This window comes from Hetaerina americana, unplaced genomic scaffold (genome assembly GCF_022747635.1).
Source record: "Hetaerina americana unplaced genomic scaffold, ioHetAmer1.1.p SCAF_5, whole genome shotgun sequence".
Taxonomy (NCBI): Eukaryota; Metazoa; Arthropoda; class Insecta; order Odonata; family Calopterygidae; genus Hetaerina; species Hetaerina americana.
This window is the reverse complement of record NW_027287095.1, coordinates 31,460,232-31,483,023: the sequence shown is the minus strand read 5'-3', so window position 1 is coordinate 31,483,023 and position 22,792 is coordinate 31,460,232. Positions and strand designations below refer to the sequence as shown.

The 22,792-nt window shown below is 36.5% G+C and overlaps 1 protein-coding gene across 1 annotated transcript in view; it reads right to left on the bottom strand.

Annotated features, from left to right (window-relative positions):
• Positions 1-367: 367 nt before the first annotated feature.
• LOC139693585 (dipeptidase 1-like) overlaps positions 368-22,792 on the bottom strand; it is a 127,521-nt gene continuing 105,096 nt past the window's right edge. Inside the window, exons 3-11 of the mRNA XM_071591798.1 lie at positions 15,814-15,970; positions 14,779-14,911; positions 14,146-14,296; positions 8,468-8,552; positions 6,753-6,929; positions 5,623-5,707; positions 5,414-5,489; positions 4,186-4,384; positions 368-784 (exon numbers count right to left, since the gene is read on the bottom strand). Of these exons, the coding sequence (XP_071447899.1) occupies positions 611-784; positions 4,186-4,384; positions 5,414-5,489; positions 5,623-5,707; positions 6,753-6,929; positions 8,468-8,552; positions 14,146-14,296; positions 14,779-14,911; positions 15,814-15,970 (1,237 nt within the window). The 3' untranslated portion in view covers positions 368-610. The remainder of the gene's footprint in view (positions 785-4,185; positions 4,385-5,413; positions 5,490-5,622; positions 5,708-6,752; positions 6,930-8,467; positions 8,553-14,145; positions 14,297-14,778; positions 14,912-15,813; positions 15,971-22,792) is intronic.

Sequence of the window (22,792 nt, the reverse complement as noted above, 5' to 3'; positions counted from 1 at the left end):
AATACAATAATTAAATGGCTTATTGCAGAATTACAACACCAGACTGAATACAAAAAATGTTAGCATGTGTAGATTTGATTCCATTTAAAGGACTACCTATAAATAAATAGAACGTACCTATTCATTCAATGCAAAAGGTACCTATGGGTTCTAAACGCTTCGCAGGGCCTGCATAATATTCAAAAATGTTAAAGCATTTAACATGTACGACAACTGATTCAACCTATTGGTTATTCATATGGCATTGATGCATGTACTGGAGAGGCTTACAAAGAGAATTGTAAATAAATCTAAAAATTGATAATTTTTTCTTTATTTAACAACTGTTGAAAAAGGTCAACAAAGTTATATGTATGAAAAGCTTGCTGTAAACATTATCTTCACTTTAATCATATCTATTTTGACTCTCTCATCCTCAGTCAGTAACAGTCTATTATCATAATTCATGTACTATTCTTTGTATAAATACTACAAATCTGAGATCAACTTTAATTGGGCATATGTTAGAAAATGACTTATAAAGCTCATGCTTTGGAGCTCATTCAGTGTTTCAATTCATTTTTAGTGCCCCATTGGCAATTGTTTAGTTTTCTTTACAAAGATATGATTATCAAGGGAGTGCCCATTGGGCATCTGGAAGTTGAGGAACAGACTGATTGGTCCGGTGCCCATTCTCAGGCAGCATGGAAATGGATGAAATACATTGAGTTCTCCCTTCCAGAAGAGCTTCTGGTAAGGCTTCCTCTGATTCAAGCACAGATTTTTCACTCCACCGTGTCTTTATCTGAAAATGTAAGATTAAAGCAGATATCATATGATAGTATTCCAGACAATATGTGATGAAAACATGCTTCATAGTATTGGTTTGTAAAATTAAAACTATAATTTTCTAGGATATACTGAACAGTTTGTGCCCGGATATTGACGGCCACCCATAAAAAAATACATCTAAAACTGCCTTATGGAGTATGGCAGTCCATGCACACATAATCAAAAAAGGTTGAGATAAATGGGAAGGGTTTCAAGAGACTTAACTGTGCATGAAACAGGTAATGGGATGAATATTAATTGTAAGGATATATGTAGTAAATTATGACATGTCACCATATCCAATAGTGCCATGGTACATAATAGACCTATTCAGGTGAATGCTTAGCACTTAGTTCATCCTTCAAATTTGAAATGTAATACATCAAAAATATTTTAAGATATCCACTTCATCATTGTAATTAACCCTCTCCATCAAATAATCTGATTGAATTTATTTCCCTATCAAAAGTTCACACTTCATTAAATGAAATGATTCTCAAAGTACCTACCACCATATAAGTTGACCTATTATCAATAAAGTAGGACCTAGGATAATAGCTACATTTTTCCAAAAAAAGGCATTTAAATTCCCCTTTTCTCATTAACAGTTCCTATAGTTTCTTTAGTGACTTTCAATATTCCTTTCTTTATATATTTCCATTTTTCCTCCATAGTATTTAGCTCTTTTCCCTCAATCATGATTTTCTCTACAGCCTCCTGATACTCATTCCTTGTTCATCCAGTTAATATGGCTGTGCCTAACTATAATCTAATCTAACTGATACCTTTCTGAGTCACCTGGCATAGTCCATATACGAGGGTGGTCTGAAAAGTTTCTGATCTCAGAAAATTTCAGAAAAAATGTCTTGTATCTTTGTTGAGTCTGAAACTTTTCAGACCAGCCTTGTATACCTACAACTTTTGCGATGTCTAAACCAAGTGTTGGTGATCACTAGCCCCTATCTCCTGGAGAACTCAATTGCTATCTCCCCACGGTCATTCCTTGTGCCTAAACCATAGTCACCCATCTCATCACCATCTCTTCCTTTGCCTACCGCCGCATTCCAATCCCCCATCACTATTAAATGTTTTCCTGCAGCAACACACTCGATTATATCCTCTAACTGATCGTTTATCCTATAGATTTCTTCCTCCTTATGATTGCTTGGTGGTATGTATACCTAGACGATGACCAAGTTCTTCGGTTCTGCTTTTATCTCTACTAGTAATACTCTATCCATTCTTGCTCTATGTTGAGTACGCTTCTTCCTACCTTTTTATTCAATATTTTGGCAACCCATTACTGGCTCTCATTCCCTCTATGTATATTACTCTATAACTGTCACTTCACTTCAGTAATCCCTGCTACCCTTCCATCTCATCTTGAGTAGACATAAAATGTCTATATTTCCTCTTACCATCTCTTGCTTGATATTCTCTAATTTTCCTGTCCCCAATCTTGACCTAACATTCTAAGTTCCTATTCTAACTAATTCGGTCTTCTTCTTCAGCATATTCTGTTCTTTAGCAGGCTTTTGGCCCTCCCTGTGACCTTCTTCAGGTCAGATAAATGTAAGTCTGTATATATATATATATATATATATATATATATATATATATATATATATATATACACACACACATACACACACACATATATAAAATGATTAACACAGTAATCAACCCGAAGGTTGGTTAGGTAGGTGATGGTAGAGTTCACCCAATACTAAGCCCGACGGCATGAGAAATTCACACATCAGGGTAGGGGAGCCAGTTCCTTTCCCTGTGCCGGTTATGATTTTCCAGGAAGATCTGGCACCTGAAAAATGACACAGCTTGGGTGGAGCTGCAGGTGCCCAGAGACTTGCCCAGGAATCAAACCCGGTACCCTCTGGTCAGCAGTCGAACGCTCTACCCTCTGGACTACCGCAACATATATATATATATATATATATATATATATATATACTACCTTGATCACAAAGTTCCCGGAATAACCACCGTGTGGCACTCCCATCGTTCCGATTTGAGTTCTGTTTTTTTTTGTTAAATTGGTACATCTGTTGTTGATATTCCCTTTAAATCTTAGTGTCATAACTTGACATTTGCAAAAGTTACGTAGCCAAGAACATCTATCTCTGTGTGTGTTGGCGATTTTTTACAATTTCAGAAATGGATTTAAATTTGCAACAACGAACTTGTATTAAATTTTGCGTAAAAAACGGATTTAGTGGCGCACGGACGTTGGAAATGTTGGAAAAGTGTTTCGGCAACGATTCTCTAAAAAAAACGGTCGTTTACCAGTGGCACGAGCGGTTCAGAAGTGGTCGTGAGTCAATCGAAGATGATGAACGCAGTGGCAGACCATCGACATCGAAAGTCGGTGAAAAAATTGATAAAGTAAAAGAAATGTTGGTCAATAACCGCAAATTAACCATCAGAGAAATAGCGGAGGACTTGAACATTGCCTATGGATCCGCCCAAGACATTGTGGTTAATGATTTGGGTTTCCGTCGTGTAGCAGCCAAAAGACCTCAATTTCATGCAAAAAAAGAGACCGTGTTGACGTCGCAAAAGACATGATTTGCGAGGCTGAATCCGATCCCACATTCATCAAAAGGATCATTACTGGAGACGAGTCGTGGGTTTAAGAGTACGACACGCAATCCAGACGTCAGGCAAGTGAATGGCGTTCACCAAATGAGCCGAGACCAAAAAAACCACGTCGTTTTCAGTCAAAAAAGAAGGCAATGCTGACGGTTTTCATGGATTACAACGGTGTAGTGCATCATGAATTTTTGCCAAAAGGCCAGACAGTAAACAAAGAGTATTATTTGGGCGTTATGAGACGTTTGCGTGAAGCAATTCGCCGAAAGAGACCAGAAATGTGGGCAGAAAACTCGTGGATTTTGCACCATGATAACGCACCGTCGCACAGTGCTATCATTATTCGTAATTTTTTGACGAAAAATGCAACAAATACCATCCAACAGCCACCGAGTTCACCTGATTTGGCTCCCTGTGACTTCTTTCTGTTCAATCGAGTTAAAAAACCATTACGGGGAACGCGTTTTAGCAGCCGAGAGGAAGTAATGGAAAAATCGCAGGAAGCACTGATGGACATACCGAAAACCGACCGTAACTTTTGCAAATGTCAAGTTATGACACTAAGATTTAAAAGGAATATCAACAACAGATGTACCAATTTAACAAAAAAAACAGAACTCAAATCGGACCGATGGGAGCGCCACACGGTGGTTATTCCGGGAACTTTTTGATCAAGGTAGTATATTATATATATTATATATATAATATATATATATATATATTTTGCGTGTTATCAATCCATTTCTTAAAAATTTAATTAACAGTTACCTCTTCCACGGCAGTCAAAACCCGAAGAAAATTCAATCCTGCTAATTTTTTCACATCATTTTCATCCCAAATCGGCACTGTTGAAGTGGATGGTGTTTTTGAGGTAGGCATTGTAGTAGGATGAGTTGCTGAGGCAGGGTTGATTAGGCGTGCAAATAGATGAGGATAGCGGGACACATCTTCTAGTCCAGCTGGTGTGCTATATATAGAGAAAAATGGGTTTCAAGTCATATTAAAAAATAAGAGCAGTGCTTATTCAGTTGAAAATATACTATTTAAAAACATTTATCAAAGTTTGCAAAGTAAAAATGATTGTGTAAGAAGGGAAAGAAGCCGCATATGAGTTTGTATGTGATTATTTGGGACACATGCCCTCTTAGTGCATGATATATATTAGAATACATTGAAATTGGGTGAAGTTAACTCAGCTTTCCTAAGATGATTGTAATATGCACAATTATATTTTTATCAGAATTAAGTTAACAGTTAAAGGTTGATCAAAGTAATTTCAGTTAAATTAATTTAGAATTAACTTATCTCTTAATCAAAAATATTTAAAATGTGATCAAAACTCATGCCAAAAATTTGCTCATTTCTGCAGGAAAAAATGAATAATTTTAGATGCAAAAGCACTTAAATTTCCTTAATAAGCATATTGTTGAAATGAAAGTCTTCTCATTCTCTTTCCTTTTGCCTTGTATTGCCTTGGACCTAAAATTATTCTTAAGATGATTCCATTTGGTCAGATGTATAACCATCTAACATGTACCATATTTCTCATAAAATGAATGTTTTATGAAAAAGTTATCATAAAAAAGTAACAAGACAAGTGTTAGTCACTCAAAATTTGACTTTTCAACATATTAATGATTAATATGCGAAATATTTATCTACCCTAACTGCATGCAACTTTAATATTTCCAAAGACCTACAAAAATTATTGAACTTTGAATTGAAAGGCACTCATGCTTTCAGATCACATAAAATATATGCCTTCTCATATTTCTAAGAAAAATTCCCAAAAAACTTAAAAAGACTTAATTTTCAAGTTTTACTAAATATTATCAATGTAGTGACTTTATTCGGTGTGGTGCTTTGGATGCCATCAGTCATGATGATGCAGAGTTTTTTTTAATGTGACCATCTTATGCTGTATTTTATAGAGACAGAGTTAATTCCAATCTATAAAAATTGGATTAAAAATCAATATAATAATGGCCAAACTTACTGGTCTATTCCATCAAAACCTGCTCCAATGCCAACATGATCAACTCCAGCTACAGACCTAACATGGTTAATATGAGCTGAAAATGAAAATCTTTTAAGTCAGATAAAAATAAATAGAATGGAATTTGAAATTATTTCCATGAGTGTAATAAGGAAAACATTTTAAACTGTAAAATCAATATAATTTACAGGATATAGTATTTTTCTTACCTATAACATCATCCATTGTTGATGTTTCATTGCAGGTTAAAAAATGTGAGTAAAAACTTATCATCACAACTCCTCCATTTTTAGCCTGAAAAATTGCAATTGAGGAAGTTAAAAATGTCCACATAATTTAATCTCATAACTTCATATTTACATAAATGGAAATGGATGATCAAAATTATCTGCATGCAGGTTAGCAGATCACAGCTAAGGGTTAAGGGTAATTTGGAAAATAATAGTAATGAAATAACTCAATAAATAAATAAAACTGAATCAGTTTCACTCAGTTTCATATTAGAAAAATACATGAAAAAATATTGGCATGTAAATGTTTGATGATAAGGAAAAATCTGTGAAAAATTAATTTTAACTTTTGCTCAAAAACTTGTAATATCATCAATAACCACCAGTAAAATAAGCTTTAAACAAGCAAAAATTTTTTTCATGCAAACTTAAACCTACTGAGGTGGTTTTAGTGACCACAATCTATTAGGCAGATGAGTTTTAGCAAATGGATGATTCAGTAAAGTAAGCTTTATGTTTTTTTGTGTTAATTCCCATCAGTAAATGGGCCATCAAAATTAATTTTGGATTTCCTTATCTCTTCCTTGTGTGTGGTTGTAGAATCACATATTATAGTGGGTATACTATTGTATTGTTATTGTGATATTAAATTTTCTTAAATACCTAACGCCCAAAGAACAGAAACACAAAGAAATAAATATTACAAAACATAAAAAAACAAATATAATGACACAGGAAAGAACAGTACAAAAATAGTAAGTGGCTCTCAATCACTGTATTAAATAGTTTAAAATCTGTAATTAAAAATAACCTCTTCAGATCTAATTAATATTTTTTAATATTAATTTAGCATACAATTTGGAGTATGTGGTGTACTACTGATAAATTTCATTAATTCACATATTTCTGCACATTTAGGAATTTTAAAACATTTTTCATGGGTGCAAAGAGAAGAAAATGATGATTGTTTGTCAAATGTTTTGAAAAACAACTTCATGAGAAAAAAGTAAAGTAGATGCATCATGAAATATAGCAATATAACTTTGGCAACATCATATATAGAATCAATTCTTCATGAACAAATTTGGCCTAAGTTATTGAACACTCACCACCAGCTTGAGAATTTCATCAGGCAGGTTGCGAGGCGATGGGCAGAGAGCATGAGATGCAGTGTGTGAGAAAACCACGGGGGCCTGGGACACGCTTAGCACCTCCCTCATTGTGGAAAATGATGTGTGAGCCAGGTCCACAACAATGCCCAGACGGTTCATCTCATGCACCACAACCTACACTTCACCATCAAGGATAAATCCATCAAAAAATGAGTGATAGTCAAGTCAGGGCATGTAGTTCAATGTGCCCATTATTTCAATTTCTGACCTCGGAGCAATATGTGATTATTCTTAATTTGTACATTGACTCCATTTAATACTTGTGTTCCATCCTATATGGAAAAATAATTTGCTGAAGTTTGTAGTAGAGATTTTGGTACATAATGCACGATTTGAGTTCAATAAAAATATGATATATGCAAATTCATGTTAATATACCTGTATATTAACACTGAGCATATTCTGTGATACATTGCGGAACTCAATTATTTCAAAGGCATCAAAATAAATGTTCAATGTGAAGTATGGCTTTCTAAGCAGGGGAAACTATTTAATTCCATCACTTGCTAAAAATTCAAATGTATAAAGACAATCTTTGGGTTTGTTAAGAATTGAATTATGTAGTTTCAATAGTATTGGGCTTAACCTTGTAAACATTTATCTTGAGGAATAAGATAAACTTTGTAAAATCAAAATTTTTGTGAATTTACAAAGTTTGAATTACGTAGACTTATTACTATATAAGATTTGACATATATAAAAATACCAATATAAAAGTAGGTACACATTGGTTTCTGGTTTATGTCATGGCTATAGAATGAGAGTTCTGGCCATTTACTCACCTATTTTCGGATATTGGGATATGAAAAGTGAAATAGTAATTCTCTTAAATATAACTGTGAGATTAGCTCTGGTTCAGCTTGATCATTTCTGCTTTTAGCACTCAAGCAATTGATCAATTATATGACTAAGCTTTAATGTATTAATACTCTGATATGGTTACTATTTACCACTATTACATTTTGTCTTTTTTGTAAATAATAGTTGTTTGAAAGTCATTTTCAACAATCTGTCCTTAAACACAATAGTTCTTGGGCATCAATGCACTCTCATGTTATCTGCCAGATAATTATTTATTAACCAAAATAAAAAGTAGGCTACTTTGCACAAAGTCCTAGTAAATAAACTGACACTAAACCAACTAACCAGTCTCACAAAAATTCATGGAACAAAAGACTCATTTTTTTTATGGAATAACCATAGAAATGGCCAAACCTGTTCTTTCAACTCCTTGCATGAAATACATCGGTGAACTGTGAAATGGGATCTAGGACCTGGCATAATTTATTTTTACTTGTGTGTGCAGTCTGCAAGCATGCAACCAATATGGTAACTGAATCCAGAAAATGTCAGACATTTATTGCTTTAACGCTAGGCAATTTAAAAGACTGTACTTTAATATGGTTAAAAAACAATGAATCGTTCCCCCAACCAACTGAATCTGGTTACCATTTTGTGCTAAATAGTTCTCAATGTAACTGCCTAACTTATGCACTCAATTACTCTGAATTTCATGGAACTAGGTTTCAGTTACCATATTGAATGATCACTGTAATGATATTGAAAATCATTTCTCCAAACACCTTTCAAAGCAATCATTACAATGCAAAACTATGCACCTATATAATTGTTATAATTAAATGGCCATGTACCTTTCCAAATTCCGAAAGGCCTGGCTGATGGTCTTCAGGAAGGGAACCAAATGCCTTCACCTCACCAGCTGATGAGCAATCTGCCCTGCCATGGAGATGTTCATTAACTCATTGATCTGGGAATGAAAATTTCCCATGGGAAAGTTGCTTTGTTACAGCTAAGCAAGTTGATTAGGGTCCCGATTCTTGGATAATATCATTGGGGTGCTCACTACCTCCCTAAATGCACTGCTGTTTCACATATTTTAATCTCTTGTGGTTGCTAATCTGTGGCCAACATTGGCTTTTGGTTTTAAGGGTAGAGTAAACTCTTGATTACCCGTACTAATGGAAACATTATGAAGCATGGATGATTCGATTACATGGAAAATATGGTCATGATTAGAATAAATTAAATTTGAATGAATCAAAATAGCCAAAAAACTAACAACTGTGATTAGGATACAAATGGAAATTCCATTTCATTCCTTGTGATTAATACATTTTTGAATTAATTGAATTTGAATTCATTTTCCGTGTTTTTCACCACAAAGTCTTCCACCTCGAGCATGGTGCCCCCCATGGCTCTTGCAAGGCTGTCCCAATCTTGTCTATTAATGTCTGGTCACCTAGCAGTCTGTCACTCTGTTCCCTCCGCCATAAGTCAGGAGGCCAATGGGGATTCAGCATCTTTTTTTAGTCTGCTCGCTTAGCAGTTGAACAAGAGTTATGCTTGTAAGCATCACTGAGAAACTGTCCCACTGAGGATCAGAGATATCTACATTTACAGGGCTTAGCCACAAGAGCATATGGCAGGGCGTTTCCGGTCATCAGCTATTAGAGTACCTGATGATTAGTGAGATTTTCCATGGTATTCAATTTTATGTCCTGGATTTCCAGCATTATTCAAGTAATGCTCAATAAATAGGGATCATTATATTTGCATGATCATAATGTATAAAGCAAAATTTAATATTATGTTATATTATTGGGGTGGGCTGTTTATTTTCTCACCTGATGATAGTAGTTCATTTACCCCATAATTCATTTTCTGTTCTGAAGTACAGATGAACTACGCAGTCATCTATCTACGTGGGCTGCATGGCATCATGATAACTAGCTCGTAATTTGAATACCATATGACCTTACATGCAAGTCTTCACTGCGCTACCTCATAAGGATAAAGTTTTTTCCATCGAAGCACCCTTTTGTAGAAGTAGTAAATGATAGGAATGTGATAATGCAAGAGAGAAGTGTTCCCATGTACGTCTGAATGTTTGTAGCTCTAAATATTGGTCCTTTGTAATTCCATCAATCCATCTGGTTCCAATCCCCTTGCCCTGATCGTGGTATCCCTCAATCCGGACTGTGGTTCTACCAGAGTCCCGGACTGGTGATGCCACTGGAGGCAGATTTGAAAAGTAGTGAGCACCCTTATGTCAATGATTTTTGGGTGAAAATGATGATAAGCGAGAAATTCATCCAAAATGTTAGCAGTGCAAAAGCCATTGACGAAGCACTTTCCCTTTGAGAAAGAAAATTGATTCACTAAGAGTGAAACATCACTCTCTCTCTATAATATATCTCTATATAATTTTATCTCTACATATAATATATAATAATAATATTTTTGTATATGTATATATATTTTTTTAATGGAGCAAAGGAATGGTTGATTTTACATATATTAATAAATAAATATAATTATATATATATATATATATATATATATATATATATATATATATATATATATATATATATATATATATATATCACACGCATACATGGGTAGTCCAAAAAATTTCCGACAGAAAATTTCAGGAAATAAGTCTTGCATCTTTGTTAGGTCGGAAACTTTTCAGACCACCCTCGGGTATATATATAAAAAAAACCATAGATACAGTAATCAACCCGAAGGTCGGTTTGGTAGGTGATGGTAGATTTCACCCAGTACTAAGCCCGACGGCGTGTGTATATATTTCACACATCAGGGTAGGGGGGCCAGTTCCTTTCCCTCTGCCGGTAATGGTTTACCAGGAAGACCTGATACCCAAAAAATCAAATAGCTTGGGTGGAGCTGCAGGTGCCCAGAGTGCCTTGCCCGGGAATCGTACCCTACTAGCACGACCCACCATGCATGCATATATGTGTGTATGTATATATATTTATCATTTCGTCAAAGTAATACGGAAGTGTTGATTAAAAAAACTTACACAGCAACAAACAATATAAGAACACATAAAAAGAACACTCACACGTTATTTCTTAATAATTTCCACGGAATTTAGCTCCGTCCTCCTCAGAAGAAGTAAGAAGTACTATCCCTTCTGCTGAGGAAGACGGAGTTAGATAGAATAAGATGAGATAGAAAGGGCATTAAGGGAGATGAAACTAAATAAGGCCGAGGGGGTGGATAACATTCCTGCAGAACTACTGAAATGTATAGGAAAATGTGGGAGGAAGAGGCTATATGGGCTGATTCGTAGTATCTATGAAGAAGGAATCTGGCCGGAAGACTATGTGAGGTCAGTGTTAGTTCCTATTCCGAAAAAGGTAAAGGCTACGTCAAGTGAGGACTACAGGACAATAAGTTTGATATCCCACGCAGCTAAAGTAGTTCTCAGGATCATAAACAAAAGGATAGAGAGTAGGGCAAATGATTACTTAGGGGATGACCAGCTTGGGTTTAGGAAGTGAAGAGGTACGCGTGATGCCATTGCAGTCATGAGATTATTAATCGAGAGGAATATAGAATACAACCAGGAGGTAATTGCCTGTTTCGTAGATTTCGAAAAAGCATTTGATAGAGTGAATTGGGATAAACTATGGAGTATATTGTAGAAAATAGGAACAGATTGGAGGGAAAGGAGGCTAATCCGCAACCTGTACATGTCTCAGACTGCTCAGGTGCGGGTGGGAAACGGGGAGTCAGGATGGGCAGTGTTAGGAAGGGGTGTAAGGCAGGGTTGCCCATTATCACCGTTGCTGTTCAACCTGTATGCAGAGGAAATGATTAAAGAGGCATGGGAAGAACTGGAGGTAGGAATGAAAGTGGGTGGGGAATTCGTAAAATCAGTTAGGTTTGCTGATGACCAAGCGTTGGTTTGTCAGTCAGCCAAGGGGTTGCAAGCATTGCTGAGTGAATTGGAAATTCAGTGCGACAGGTATGGGATGAAAATCAATATTAATAAAACAAAGGTTATGCGATTTTCTAGAAAGAAAAAGGCTAAGGCTAAGCTTAACATTAAAGTAGGAGGGCAAAAACTAGAGCAGGTAGAACAGTTTACGTATCTCGGAGGTGTTTTGGACCAACACAGTCAAAGAAGTACGGACGTAAGGAGAAGAATTGCGCTAGGCAAAGAGGCCTTCCCAAGGAGGAGGGAGTTGATGACAGGGACGTTGAGTAAGGATATTAAGAAAAGACTCATAAATACTTTGATATGGAGCGTAGCTATGTATGGCGCGGAAACGTGGTCATTGAAGCAGGAGGATAGACGTAGACTGGAGGCTTTTGAAATGTGGGTGTGGAGAAGAATGGAGAAGGAGAAATGGACAGAGAAGAAAACAAATGAGGAAGTTCTTGGTATGGTGGGCAAAGAGGGGGGTTTGTTGGGAGAAATCCTATGGAGGCAGGAAAAATGGATGAGGGGCGTATTGACTGGCAGTGGGATGTTGAAGACTGTAATAGAGGGGATAATGTTGGGCAAACGAGGAAAGGGAAGGAACAGGATAGGGATGTTGGACGGAATGAAGGGAGGAAGAAAGTACTCGGAGATGAAGAGGGACCTGATATAGAGTAGGATGCTGGATTTTGTGTTTTGCTAGGAGTCACAAAATATTTATTTAGCAGCTGTGTCCATCCAAAAAAACCTACCTTAACCAGTAGATTACCTTAAAAAAATAATTATATATATATATATATATATATATATATATATATATATATATATATACACACACACACACGTACGTGTGTGTATGTATCAACTATTTATATAATCAAGCATTCTTTTGCTCAAATGTTTTTACAATTATTTCATGCTTACAAAAAAAATCTTGCTCATTGTAGAATAAAAATTGGACACATGGCACTTGGGGAATGTTCAAGAAAGGCCTTTCAATAGTACTATTCTCCTGAATTATTATGAAATTTTAACCAAATTTAATGAAGCCATCAATGCAATTTTAATCAAATTTAATTATATTAACTAAGGTTTTGTGCGATTGATTAAGCAGGAAATAAAGTTTTGGGAAACTACCGCTACTTCTATTCCATTCATGGGTGATAATGGTTACAATGTGTTTCTACGTTTTTAACGTTACGCCTAAATTTAATTTACATAAAAAGGGTGAAAAATTAACATAAATATCAAGAAATGGTATCAGATAAAACTTTTGGGAGAACTTTTTACCATTTTTGTTATTCACTAATAAGTAACTGCAATATGCAACTGCAGTGCTGATTTTGCGGCTGAAAAAAGGCACGTAAATTAATATGATAATTGCACTAGAAAATAAAGTAAATTCGACATGAGTTTTGTGGAATCATACTTAGATAACTACTTAGAGTCGTCTATGGGTGTCTTAAATTATAATAATTTCTTTTCCATTAAATTTAATATCGATCGACACACACTAACATTTATGAAGTGCATAATTAAAACAGCGCATGATATCGAGAGCGCAAATTGAAACCACAAAAAGAAAGCTACCTTAATGGTGGAAAATTTAAAAATTCGGGTACAAAAAATTTTACACTTATTTGAAAGGCATTGTAAATTTCTTTATTGAAAGCTTATTTCAAAACTAGACTTCATTTTCTTTTCTGTTCCCCGAAATTCTCTCCTTGCATGATTTAATTACAGAAAACGGAATAAGGATTTCTATAAATAGAAATTTTGGTAGTCCTAACAGTAGCTAGCGTCCGATTAATTCGCAATCCAACTAACGTATGGATACATCACTAATTAATACAAATTGAATTTATTTCAACTATGTACCTTAAGTGTCCCCTTGTGGAAGTCATCAATGTACACATTACTTATGCCATTAATCCATCTTTGGTAACCTGCGTTTGTTAGCCACTCATTTTCTAGATTCCAATTGCCGACTTTATCCCGTGTTTCCCGACAAACACGCCATCTTTTTTCCTGATCTTTCTCCCGATTTTATGGAATTAGGTATTTTTTATGTGGATCATTCTATATTGCTTCTCGCACCACGATATCACCGAAGTCGGTCCGACAAGTTTCAGTTTTAGCCACGCGCGACCGTGAACAGTAAACCCGAACTGATCTCACAGCTAGAAGGAAAATCGTTATCATTGCGAATTCCCGATTGCCATATTATCCTCCCGATTCGCACAGAGAATTTATCGATAAAAAAAATATCCTCGACCCTCATACCCTGAATTCTTGAAGAAATTGAGTAATTCCCAACTTTTTCTCTCATTTTCCCGACGTTGTGGAGACCCCATGATTCATGTGCATAAGAAACGACCTCTTTTCATGGCGGGAGCTCTACGTGTAATCTCGTAATGTCTGAACCCTAAAAAAACCTAGCTAGATTATTGAAAAAAAGAATGGATTGACTAGACTAACATACCTGAAGTGGGACAAAAAAGAAGATGATATGTAGCTTAAAAGAAATTCCGTTTAACATACAACTTCATGCACAGGGAAAACATTGCTACTCACCATGGTGTGTTGCATGCATGAGTGAGAGTAAGGAGACGAACTCCCAAATCATAGAAAGAACGAAGAATCGCCAAGCTGTTGCCGATAGCATGACCGCCTTCTATTCCGAGAAGACTCGCTATCTTTCCGACACGGTGGGCCTCCCAAACCTCTGGAAAATAAAATATTGAAAAAAATACCGCAATGAGACATTAAAATCCAAATTAAAGGGCGTATATTCGAAGTTTGAAAGGGATTTACTTCTCGAACGTGTCAAGTGATAAACAACTTGGTTGAGTGTTGATTGAAACCAGAGGCGGATATACGTAGAAAAATTGCAGGACAGGGGAGCACATACTCGCATAAGTTGCAATAATTTTATAAACTTTTCTCCAAAAAAGAATTTTGCAAATTACTTTTCCTTCAAATTAAGAGCACTAATTTAGAGATCGTAACGCAACCTTCTGCAGCTTAGTTTTGGGGTCTAGTTGTTTTAAAAATGAGTGCGGGCAAATGCGCATTAGTTTTTAACTTCATTAAATCAAAAAATATTACTCAAGGAGAATAATGCCCCCCCCCACGCCTTCCCCCCCACGGATCCACCCGTGATTGGAAGGCTTCCGTTACGAATATTACTTTGAATATTAAACAAACCTGCGGTGGTTGTGACTAGCTGAAGATGCTGAGAATGTAGGCGAATGAGTCGGCGAATAACATCCACTTGTTCTAAGGCTACTTGAACTGCATCCATATGTTGTGCTCGGCATGGAACGAATGCAGACCATAGCTGCAAAAGATAAGATTTCTCCATTAAAGTTGATTTTGACATTAAATAAGATTGAGATGAATTATTTTAATTTTATATTTCAATCTTTTATACTCATTTTCCACGACAGAAGAGTTTAATTGCGATTTATTAAGTACGTATACATGTATTGTGATACTTATATTGAACATTTCTGAAGAACTCCGCTAAGTTTGGAATTCAAAACTGTTTGCACTACGGGTTTGAAATATAGAAAGAATATCGAGGTCTTAGTGAAATTTATTTTCTTGAGAATGAAGATAAAAAGAAATGGTATATAATAATATCAGTTTGGTATTCAATAATATCCATTCAGAACTTACTGCTACTTTAATCTCCTAAAGATAAATGGAAAAATTGTAAGTTACCCATGAGTCACAAATGCATGTAGGCCTATAATTACCATAATCAATGAGGATAACAGAGAACATGAATTAGATAATAAATTATCATTATGCTTAAGTGGGTGTATAGTATATACTAATACATAGTATAGTGCATATAATATATACAAAAACACAAATATATGTCCTTCTGCGTGTGTAGACTAAAATGCATAAAAATTACATTTTAAGCAACCGGAAACATTTGACTAATAGGTAGCCGTCTGTTATACAGAGGGACAACATTTAGCCAAACAGATGGACATGAAAATCGAAATGAAACTAGAATGCTCTTGATAAATACTTGAATTGGAAACTGGAATTTTATAGGAAAAAATTATTTAAATAAACCAGGAAATAATTAATGCCAAAGAAGTGAAGAAAAACGGATTTACGGAAAAGTCGAATGCAGTTAAAAAGCCAAGTGAACAAAGCAATGTTGCCACTTGCTACATCATTTAAAAAGGATTTACTTCTGAAGACTCCCTCGCCCTCACTCACCTGAGCTCCGACCATTCCCTCTCGCATTCGAGGGAGGTCAGTCTGCGACCAATTGCTTCTGGACCAAGGCTCAACCTTGCGCAAGTCAGCGGTGAAGTCGAAGTTGAGGATTTGATTGCGCAGGAAGGTGCGAATGTTCCAGGCAGCGTCGTTGTGGCTTTCAGGAATTGCAATAAACCGGAAGGCGGGGATTAAAATGTTAGAAAAATATTGACAAAGAAGGAAAACGTCTAAAAAAAAATATGATGGCGCGGAAACTTTCCCTCACCATCGTATTTTTGCGTGTAAGGGATGAGTTTAGATAAGGAGACTTCTACTATTATAAAGCTATGCTCAAAACCTTGGATGGCAGTTATAGCTTACAATAGATATAACATATTTCGCTCAATAACTATTCAAATACTTAAATTTAAAAGCTGGCTATCAGTTATTTTTACATTATTGCATCAGACCTGCCAAAAACAACTTTTTGGATTTGCTAACAGTTAATTTTATAACTCACCACCCTATATATTAAGAACATGAATGTGATGCTGAGATACGCAAAATTCATTGTAAAATAAATTTACACATAACGTACTTAGATGAATGCAGATAGACGAATTACAAAATTAAACATTCAATCTTTGAGTACTTGGAATTCGTTGTAAAAATCCCTATAGAGGTCCAAGTACTTTCATTCAAATGTTTTCCGAAAAAGCAATTCATTTTATTCATGCTCAACTAATCCAAACAGAGAATCCTCCGATCAACAGAGCAAAATAAAAAAATAATCGTCAAAATTGGAGTGTCAAAATAATTTTACGCCACTCATATTAATACTAATTTCTAATTGGTGATGACAACATGTGCATTATAGCATATTATGTACATCTGTATATGTAAATACATATTATAACTAGGCCGACTAACCAAAGTGGCTTTCTTTAAGATTCATGGACTCAAACTAATCATTCGATCGAATCCTACCGTTGCTCGAAGTATTGACCTTGATACGGCTAATTGCCTCGGTAGAAGCTGGAAATCAGTTGGTTAGACACTACGCCACTCTGTAACTATGTGCTCATGCCTCATTGTTTTATAACTGAGGGTTGATTGCAGTGGTTCGATCAATTTACTATACAATACTATCACGGGTGCCAATTTTGAGTGTCACTCCTGACACTGAAGATTTTGAAAAAGTCAATTATTCGAGAACTTTTACCGATGCCCTGTAGATGCTAAAACGTTCATATTCACCAAGTTTTAAGAATATTCATGCATGATTTGAGGAAAATGGTAGTTTCGTTCTAAAATTTCTAGCTTGTTTATAAATACAGGACGCAAAGTTTTCCATTCAATGGGCCATATTATTCAGGATGCATGTTTAACTATGGTAAATTGATATACCAAATAAATCCTCCCAAAGAAAATTATTCCGAGTGAAGGCGGATCAAGAGAAGCAATATTACTCGAAAACAAAACTAATACGTCCTCAATTCAGCGCTAATAGTTCCAAAGACATTATATAATAAGTCTAAAATCGGCACAAATTTCCGCCAAGCCTAAAACATTTGCTATTTAATCCAAAGCATTTAAATAATTATAACACTGACTTCGGTTACTTTATGAAATTCATGAATCAATTACGAGGGTCATCCGGAAAGTAGTACCCGTTCGTGAAATAAAGACACAAAAGTAAATATTAACAAACATAAAAAATTTTATTTGAAAGAGGATACTTTAAACTACTTCTCAACATAATCTCCAAGCAAATTAAGGCATTTGTCATAACGTGTGACAAGTTTCTGTATTCCTGCTGCATAGTCCTTCGCCGCCAGCTCATTGAGATACGCGAGGGACCCATCTTGCACAAATTTTTGCATAATGCAGATGGTGTTTAACAATTTCATGAACAATTGTTCGAGAAACATTGGGAAAATGCTCACAGATGTCATCAATTGTGACGCGCCGATCGTTCCTCACGAATTCGTCAACTGAGCTCACCAGTTGGTCTGTAATGACAGACGGTCTCCCCGAACGCTCATCGTCGTGTGTGTTCCCCCTCCCCATGTTGAAGTTGCGACACCACCGCCGAACAGACGACTCGTCCATTACATTGTCTCCATACACCTCCTTTAATTGGCGATGAATATCACATGGGCGAACGTTTCTTGCATTGAGGAATTTAATCACTGCCCTCACTTCACAACTGGCGGCGTTCTCAATTTTTTTAAACATTGTAAACAATCACAGAAACAACACAGGCAATGCTAGCGTCACGCAACTTGGCTCAGAGAAGGCAGACAAGCCACTGAAGCTATCTGACCTCGTCCAGCGGCTACTCGCGTCGTCAGCACTTCATGCGGCACGAACGGGTACTACTTTCCGGATGACCCTCGTATATTCCTACCATGTATTGGTTTTCACGTAATTTACACTGAAGATATTATTTTGAACGAATTAAAAATATTAAGTCATTTACACTAACTCAAGGAGTGGAATAATGGAATATAGACTTAAAATAACCCACAAATTGAAAATTAAATACGGTTTCAACGTTTTAATTTAAATAAGGGCGATGGAAAGTTTTATTTAGGTGCATTATATGTCAATATTAAAAATTCCACAGAATGAGGACACTCAACTCTTAATTTATAAAAGTGCTCAGGAAAGAAAAATATGAATGACTTTTTTTGAATTAATCGATCACTTACAATGATAATTGATAATGGTGATCTACTACCTAATAGTAATTATTATCGTTACTTTGTAACATGAGACTTTTTTAATATGTGCTGCCTTGGATACAGTTGTTTCTAATGTCAACAAATACGGGCTAAATGATTAATTCCCACTTATTCGTTTATAATTAAATGAAGTAAAACGTTACTCTTTAAGTTTTGCGCGTTAGCCTATTCAAGTTATAAAATTAATCAATTGTATGCCTGAAGTAGAATTATAAAATATGAAAATTCTATCAAATTTAAAATAAAGCATACAGTAATAAAATTGCATTACTTATAAAACCACCTTAAGCTGCCATCAAAGGAAGAATGAAAATCTTCAATACAAAGTTTCTTCAAGCAATCCAGTGCTTTCTCTCGACCCACTTACGGTTCATTGAATTTCGGACGACATCTTAGGGCCTTGTACCAATCTGCTGGAGCGGAATAAATAAAGGTAGGCTTTTTTTTTACTTTTTCCTCATAATTTCGTTGTTTTCCGAGGAATGATTGAAGTAAAAAGATTCCCAATGCGCATTGAAAATGAGTCCATGATGGTGAAGTGTAATACCCTTATTATCACGGTGACAAAAGAAAAACCTCCCCCCCCCAACCTTCTTCGTCTCTGCCGCCGGGCTGGAAGTGAGCCATTGTCTCAGGAGTAAATTGGACGGAGGGTGGCCCTTTTCTATTCTCGCTGCTCTACAGGGGTTCTTCAGAGAGAAAAAAACGAGGAAAAAAATACGGGCCATCCTCATCCAGACCGCGAGGTAGACGCGAAGGAGAACCTACCCTCTTCCAGCAACCCTCTCGAAAGGGCCTCTTCGCCTTCCACGGTTGAGGGGGGGGGGGGTGTGGGGCTGGCGGCGATCGAAGGAGGAAGGGTGCTCTTTATTGAACAAAAAAATTCATCTCTTCGCCCCTTCACCGAACTTCACCTTATCTCCCCACACTCTCTCAAGACTGTCCGGAATTTTGCAAACGGACGCTAAATTAATAAAAAAAAATTTGGACCCAAAATATCCTCGGAACGTGAGGCAAAAGAGCGGAGGAGTTTAAGAAAAAAATTGAATACTTCGCAATTAAAAATGACGAAACAGAGAGTGGAAAAATAATAAAGACGTGTCATGAGTGTCTCGGAGACAACAAAACAGCGCAGCAGTCCTTTTTTCTTAAGTTAACAACGCCAAGGCTGACCCTGGAATGTAGAGGAACCGTGATATATGACGGGGGTCCCATTTCGGGTCCACGAGAGGGGACTAAATATCATCGCGAAATATACTCGTAAGTAAAATTATCTGGAAAAATATGATCCGATAAAGAAGTAAGATAATTGGAAGTTAGCCTTGACGAGAGTCGAAAAAAGCTTTAAATTCGCAAATGAGGTTATATATTAAAAATGAGGTTATATTGAATTTTTAAGAATAAAAACTTGGTACGTTTCACGGAATTTTACTTAAAAGGACTGGTTTCGTCGAACAGTCGATATCATCATCAGCACCTGACTACAGGTATGTATGTTGACTGTTAGACGCAACCGGTCGTTTTAAATAAAATTCAGTGGGACTTACAAAGTTTTTATTTTTCAAAGTTCATCATAAAGTTCCATAAAGTTGAGCCTAGTACCATATTATTCACATGTTATTTTTGTAAGTACCAGTAATGATCTTATTATATAATTCGTACAATATCGCGGTCTGCCCTTAAAAAGAGTTTTAATCGCTCAAAGAATTATATTCACCAGAGAATACAAACAATTTGAATTAAATATATAAAAAATTTCGGCCCGGAATAAACTTGAAATTGACGAAATTGACGTGATCTGTTCAGATTATGCTGTTTTGCAAATACTCTTGAGAACACTACTTCGTAGATTACGGATGAGAAAATTATAAAGGGAATGAAATATTCATTTTGGCATGATTTTCTTCAATTACGATAAAAAGTTACAAAGAAACTTTAATTTGCGGTGATTTTGAGAGAACTACACCGTTTTTTTTTAAAATAACTTTTTCGCAGAATTTTTATCAGGTTTTAGTATTTTTTTAAAGAGAGAACACCTTGAAAATTTTTATTATTTTTTGTTTTCAAATTGAAAATATAGTTTTTCTTCACTATGAAACATTTTATCTCAATTAAAAAGGAACAAAAAATGGCAGGGATCCATTGCATGAATTACGCTAGTTTTAAACCAAAATGGCAATTTACATTTACCCCTTTTTTGGCGCGTTCGAGTATTGTGATTATAGAGTAGAGACGAACAATTTTAGGACCTGTTGCACCTATTGGTTAAACGAACTATACAAGTATGTATAAAATGTTGGAAAGGCGCACAAATTCAAAAAGAGCCATCAGTCAAAGGTCAAACGTTTCCTAAAAACACTTGATTGTTCAATTTCAACTATTTTAAGCACTATCTCCTCGGAAGTAATTCTCTATGCTGGTGGTACAGCAATCATAGCATTTCTTCCACTATTGGAACGCTTTCTGAAACGCACATTTGTGATGACGCTCAGTTCTCGTACCAAATTTTACTGAATCTCCTCCATTGCTTCGAAATAACCTCCTCATGAAGTAGATCTAAATTTGGCAAACAGTAAAAAGTCCACCAGGCCTTAAGTATGGAGAATAAGACGGATAGAGCATGGCGCTTGTCTGATGTTTTGCCAGATTATTGCCAATAAGGAAAAATGCCTGGCGCATTGTCGCGGTGCTGCATCCAAGTCTGGTTTTCCCATATCAGCTGTAGATATTAGGAGTCGATCCATAGCAAAGCCCATTTGCGCCATTAGGGACGGATCTAATCTTAACCAAAAGCAATAAGAGGTTCAAAGTTGAACACCCCATTCGACGGACGGTGTACTCCACTTGTGGTGCCCTCCAAATGGATCCCTAAGTAGGAGCCAGGAGAGACTGAAACACAGTACGCAAGCCACCGCACCAATCCAATCCCCTTTTTCCCATAGTTCATACCCCTTCTTATACACAAGCCTCCTTAAAGTAGAAGTACTTAGGGGAGGCGACCGACAGCTAAGGTCATTAGGGATGAACAGGAAAGGATGAAGGGTGGCGTCGGAATTAGCCTACTCTTAGCGAAAGGCGCCAAGGGGTCCGCAGCTTAACGTCCCATCCGACGGACAGCGCATTCACTCTCAAGTGCCCTCCATAAAGCATCTCAAGTAGGGATCGAGATACCCCTGAAAACTATTCAATACCGCCGGGATTCGGACCCGGGTCCTCTGGGTGGGCAGCCAGTACGATAGCCACCGCAACATCTCGATCCCCAAGCCTCCTTCAAACGCAAAGGTTAATGAAAATGGTTTTTATTGTACCAGCTTTATCCATCTCCATATTCAAATCCAGTCATTTAAAAATAAGCCTAAACTCTCCCTGGGCTTTGGTTCCTCTCTACTTTCCGCTCTCATAACGAACTCCTAAGGGGGAGATTTCGACGTGCCAGAACCATCGCTGACCTCAACTCGCCCGGTCCCAAAAATTCCCTCTCCTTCCTTTCCTAGTGGGTTTATACGCATTCACACAATGAACTGAAATTTACGACTCAAAATGATAACGACACCTGGTTGTACAAAAACATGCTATTTATGACTGTGAATACTCGTGAGTGGAGAGTAGACACTCATGTTCTTCATTTAATACAATGCTGTACCACCACGCCACGCCAAACACGGTCGAATTAACTCCCTCTACTAGCTAAAAACGTTCTGGCGTAACACCTTGTTCACTATCTGAACGCGAGGAATATTCACAATGGTGAATGCCTTTTCAATCAGAAAACACAAGCGAAATCACTTTGGCCTTTAACAGGCTGCAGTGTGCTCTTTTATTCCTCGAGGAGACCCCTTCGACTGCGACTATTGCATCTTAATTACAGCATCAGAGCCAAAACCCTACGCCTCATCTCCAGTCATGATGTTTTATAGTAAGCTTTAATTAACCATTTGGATTTTGAAGTAGTTCCGGGCAGATTTAAACACGGTTTTCTTCCTGATCACCAATCAAACAATGCTACCCAAAGTTTCTAGTGATGCCATCCACCCGTAGTTTTTCAGGGATAATTTGAAGGACTACCTCCTCTATTGATGACAATTTCCTCTGTGTTTCACGTGTATAGGGTTCTCCGTATGATTGGTGCCTCCGTAAAGGTTTAGTATTTTATCAGATACTTTTTCTACACCTTTCAATGCCAATTTTTCACTGGACCGAAGTACAGGTTACACACGAGGTTACTCCAGCAGGCATAACTCGTAGATAGC